The 4,697-nt window shown below is 35.1% G+C and overlaps 1 protein-coding gene across 1 annotated transcript; it reads right to left on the bottom strand.

The window, feature by feature from the left end:
* Positions 1–1,483: 1,483 nt before the first annotated feature.
* LOC114579576 (U-box domain-containing protein 52-like) lies at positions 1,484–3,976 on the bottom strand. The gene is made up of 2 exons (XM_028694631.1): positions 3,778–3,976; positions 1,484–1,785 (listed from the first exon to the last, which is right to left on the bottom strand). The coding sequence occupies exons 1-2, from the start codon at positions 3,974–3,976 to the stop codon at positions 1,484–1,486; spliced, it is 501 nt and encodes a 166-aa protein (XP_028550464.1).
* Between the last annotated feature and the right edge of the window lie 721 nt (positions 3,977–4,697).

Genomic DNA, 4,697 nt, shown 5'->3' with positions numbered 1-4,697 from the left:
AATAAATTCGTCAGAAATCCGTCTCTCGAAAATAACTCATTTTCTTATAGTGTCTTCCTTATAAATGCCACGATGCTTTTTTAATTATTGCTGCTTCTTAGTAGACTTATTTTCTTTAAAAACCATTTACATATTCTCAGTTCATTATCAAATTTTCATATATACAATCAATTTCTAAACTAATGAAATTTGTACCGCAATCATTTTAATATAACTACTCATCTCATCTCCCTTCACTTTGCACAACAATATAATTATAATTTGCCACTAACCAAACTAAACTATTAACTTCTCACATTTCCATTCCACCCATTTATCTTAAGACAATTATTTATTAATATATATTCTTCACATATAAATACATAACTATCAGTCTAATTTTGTGGTCAACTATCTCCTAAAATTATTTTAGGATTATACAAAAGAAATTTCATTTCTTTCTAAATAAAAAAAATAGTTGTCATGATGATGTGTCTAAGAAACCCTGAAATAATGCCTAAGTTAAAAGGAGCAAATTCTAGAAGAGTAAGGCTTACGAACCTGAAGTATTGGACAGATGAAATGACTTGGAGGAGTAGGCGGAGTACAATTTGCCAGACTCTTGCCTTCATCTGCTCTGTTTCTTAACCTTTCAAGAACTGGAAGAACCTGATCCTCCAAATTGGGCCTATCCTTCCGTCTTATCTCAGCACAATTCAGACCCAGAAGAGCTAATTCATGTGTTTCCTTTTCAGGCCATTCTCCGGCCTTAGAATCCAAAATATCACATAAATTGCCACTCTCTAAAGCTGATTCCACAATGTGAGCAAGTCCTATTGGTGGTCTACCTGTAATCAATTGCATGATAACAATACCAAGAGCATAAATATCTGATTTTGGGGAGACTTGGCCAGTTCTTTGGTACTCGGGATCAATGTAGCAAATAGTAGCAGATGGGGATGGCGAATTCTACCGAGGATATCAAGCTGGAGAAAATTGAATAGCTTATTATTCTTGACTTGCCTATGATATGTAACTATATACTAGCCTATCTACGCATGCAATGCAAGTGAAAATAGAAACATGGATCTCGTCGTCAAAATGTATGCATAAAGAGAGATTAACATAGATAACATTTTCTATTTGCAGTTCACTATCTGACTATGGATTTCATGCTCTCAAAGGTATCTTCATTTGTTTTATTGAAGTAAATCAAAATTTTCCACTCATTGATTTATTCAACCACATAAACTTATTTGAAACAGTTTAAGATACCAACATAGGTTTGATGTTATAAAATCAAGCCTGAGTAAAAATGAAAATTCTAAAAAAAAATATACCAAAAAGAAAGAAAAGCACTCCAATCCCTAAGATACTTTCCTTTAAAGTGATCTCTTCATCTCTTTTTCAACCTAATTTCTTTGAGCAATCAACTTTTCAAGTAATGGATTAATAGTTTTCAGGAAGATAATATAAATATCAATCAAAGAAGATTCATCAAGCTCTACGCTAGGTTGATTTCAAGTACCTGGTCCACAGAGGTTGTCAAGTCAGCTGCAGTACCATCCACTATTAAAGAATCAGCAGTAAAGGAGCTACTACAACCACCAATTACGTTACTACGAAACTGTTCTGAAAGGGTTGTAGAGGAACTCCAATTATCTTCAGCGGTGAAAGATGAACTTCTGTTAAGGATAGTATCAAGGCTACTCAGACTGTCAAAACCATTGTTCATATTTGAAATAAACTGGTCACTCTGAAAAGGCGGTGAATGGACTTCATGAATAAAGGGATTCATGGTAATACCTGTTTCCATGAAAAATTAAAGAATGTTACTAAGTGGATTCATATCAACATATATACAAAACAGGTAGAAAATAATAAATGTTAGTCGTGCAAGCTTTCAAAATGAAGTTCTTTCCTTTTCCAAAAAAAAAAAGTAGTTGTTTACAGATGCATGCAATGGCAGGTTTTATGAAGCACATGCAAATACTTAGACAAGGCCGCCTTCTGCAGCTGCTTAAGTTAATAAACTTCAATGATCATGTATACCTAAATCAATTAGGGTCTGATCGAGCCAATTTTGACTCGACCTAAACTGATTTTGATCGATTCGGGTCCGATCGAGCCAATTTTGCGAAATTGGGCTCGAATCAACGTCGAAATTGGTTCAACGAGGCTAGATTAGATTCAATTTCGATCGATTTTGGGTCGATTCAATCGATCTGAGTTTAATTTGGTACAATTGAGCTTAATTTAATAACATTATTGTTCGATTAAAGTCAATTTTAGTTCCATGGTGCTCGATCGAGTTGATTTAGCTCAGGGCTGAGTTGATGCGAAAAACACATCAACAATGCATATGATAAATATCCAAAGGATGTTCATAAAGAAGTTTCACCACCTCCTTCATTCCATGCATCCCTCTAAACTTTACAAGCATTTCCAACAATACATCATTAGAATATTCTCCCAATCCAATATTCTAAGACTACTCCTTCCTCCATCACCCTTAAAACAACTCGGATCTCCGTTATCTACTTCATATTTGATCTCCACATATTTCCTTAATATTTCATGGAGATTGTAATCCCTCCTTACAACCTTAAGCTCCACCACTAATACAATATTCCAAGACTAATCATATATATCTAACTTAGATCAGCTTGACCTAATTTTAGCTTTTCCATATCATTTGGCCTCTAAACCACTTCAACTTTAACAAATACTCCAAATCACATTTGAGGACATTACCCAAACATTGCCAAGTGCTTTCATGCGTTAGATCCTCCACCATAATTAACCCTAGATCCAAATCCCCAATGAGAGTTGTAGGGTTGGCCAAGACATAACCCTTTAGCCGACCACCTCTCATATAAAACTATTCCAACCACTCAAGGGTTTCCACCATATCACCAGCCTCCTACTACAACAATTGAAAGACTTGGATCAATTTCTCAAGGCTAGATCATCGAACTTGGTGGTGGCTGATCTCCTTCTCTTCGTGTTCTTCTTGATGGAGGACAATGATATCCATCTTCTATTTGTTGATATCTTTCACAAACTATCAGAATATATTCTTTCATCTGTCTAGCATCAAACTTTAAAACTCTTCTTAAAGCAATCGACCAAATTAGTGATCCTCTTAACCTAGTTTTGGTTCTCCTTCCTCCATCAGCCTTAAAACACCTTGAATCCCCACCATCTGCTCCAAGTCTAATCTCCATATATTCTCCTAATATTTAATATCCATTCCAATCCATTCTTACACCCTTAGGCCCCTCCACTAACACAATATTCCAAATCTAGTCAAATATGTCCAAACCAGGTCACATTGACCTAGACTTCACTTTTCCACATCCTATGGCCTCTAAACCACTTGGAACTTCACCAAATACTCCACATCTCATCTAAATTTATTACACTAACATTCCCAAGTGGTTTCATGCCCTGGATCCTCCATAATAAAAATCCATAAATCCAAATCCCCAAGAGGAGCTCTAGAGTTGATCATGACCTAACATCTTTGCCAACCCCTTTCTTTCAACCACCACCTAAATAAAATAATTCTAACCACTCAAGTTTGCTGACCACATCCTTAGCCTCTCATCACAGCAATTGAAAGCGATGGATCATTTTCCCAAGGCTAAATCACTTGGCAAAAAAACTCATTATCATGAAAGAAAAATGAAAGACATATCTAGTACTTTAAAACATGTTTAGTGGGTTTTGAAGCTTGGAATGATTTAATTTAGAACAAATAAAAACTATTTGTGTACCAATATCCATATAACCTACCAGATTGTCCTGTTGAAGAGTCGGGAGAAAAGGATAAAGCAGGACACGAGCTACTTTCATCATTTGTCACCTCATATGCTCCTGATATCGCTGAACGAATGGATGCCAACTTACCTTTGGAAACTACATAAACTGTGCAGAAGCTAGGACTGCATCTTGCAATATTTGAAGATAGCTTGTTTCCCTTCCTGCAAATCATTTCAAATCATAAAATTTTAAAGCATACAATGCAAATATCACACCATGTGTCATTACATTTTGAAAATACATGCATGTTATAATCATGAAGCTAAAAATAGTCCCGGCTGCAAATAGAAACTAGAAAACAAACATCTACAAAGTGAAATTCAATTGTTGTAAACAACAATTGCAGAACAGAAAATGCCTTCCCGAAGTTCAACTAAAATCTAGTAAAAGAAATGCAAACATTTAAAACCAACCAATTTTCCTTCCAATTCAGAACATTCAATAGGATATTAATTACCAAGATATGGACATCTAAAATAGTGAGACATTAATAATATGAGAAAACAAAATAAATTCTCACAAATTCAAGAGAAAAAACGAGTTCCTAGATCGTCAAACTCTTATAATATAAATTTCTTTAGAACAGTTTCTTTCAAAGTTTCTACAAGTACAAAATATCAACAATTATACATGTATGCAGACCCAGAGATCCAAAGCCAACTATACTTGGTCTATAAACAAATTTGAGTAGGTTTTTGACGGGAAAAACCATAAAGCAGACCGACCTATCAAATAGCCTTGCTTGGATAGTATTGTTGGCGGACCTTACCAAAAAATTTGCATTAATAACAATACAAAATTATCGGATCTTAACACCCTTAGATTCCCAACACCAAGAAGCCATCTTCCAACACAGCAACTTCACCAGCAGTTTCCCGCAAGAACTTTCCGGT

This window comes from Dendrobium catenatum, unplaced genomic scaffold (genome assembly GCF_001605985.2).
Source record: "Dendrobium catenatum unplaced genomic scaffold, ASM160598v2 fragScaff_scaffold_524, whole genome shotgun sequence".
Lineage (NCBI taxonomy): Eukaryota > Viridiplantae > Streptophyta > Magnoliopsida > Asparagales > Orchidaceae > Dendrobium > Dendrobium catenatum.
This window is presented reverse-complemented; position numbering and strand designations above follow the sequence as displayed.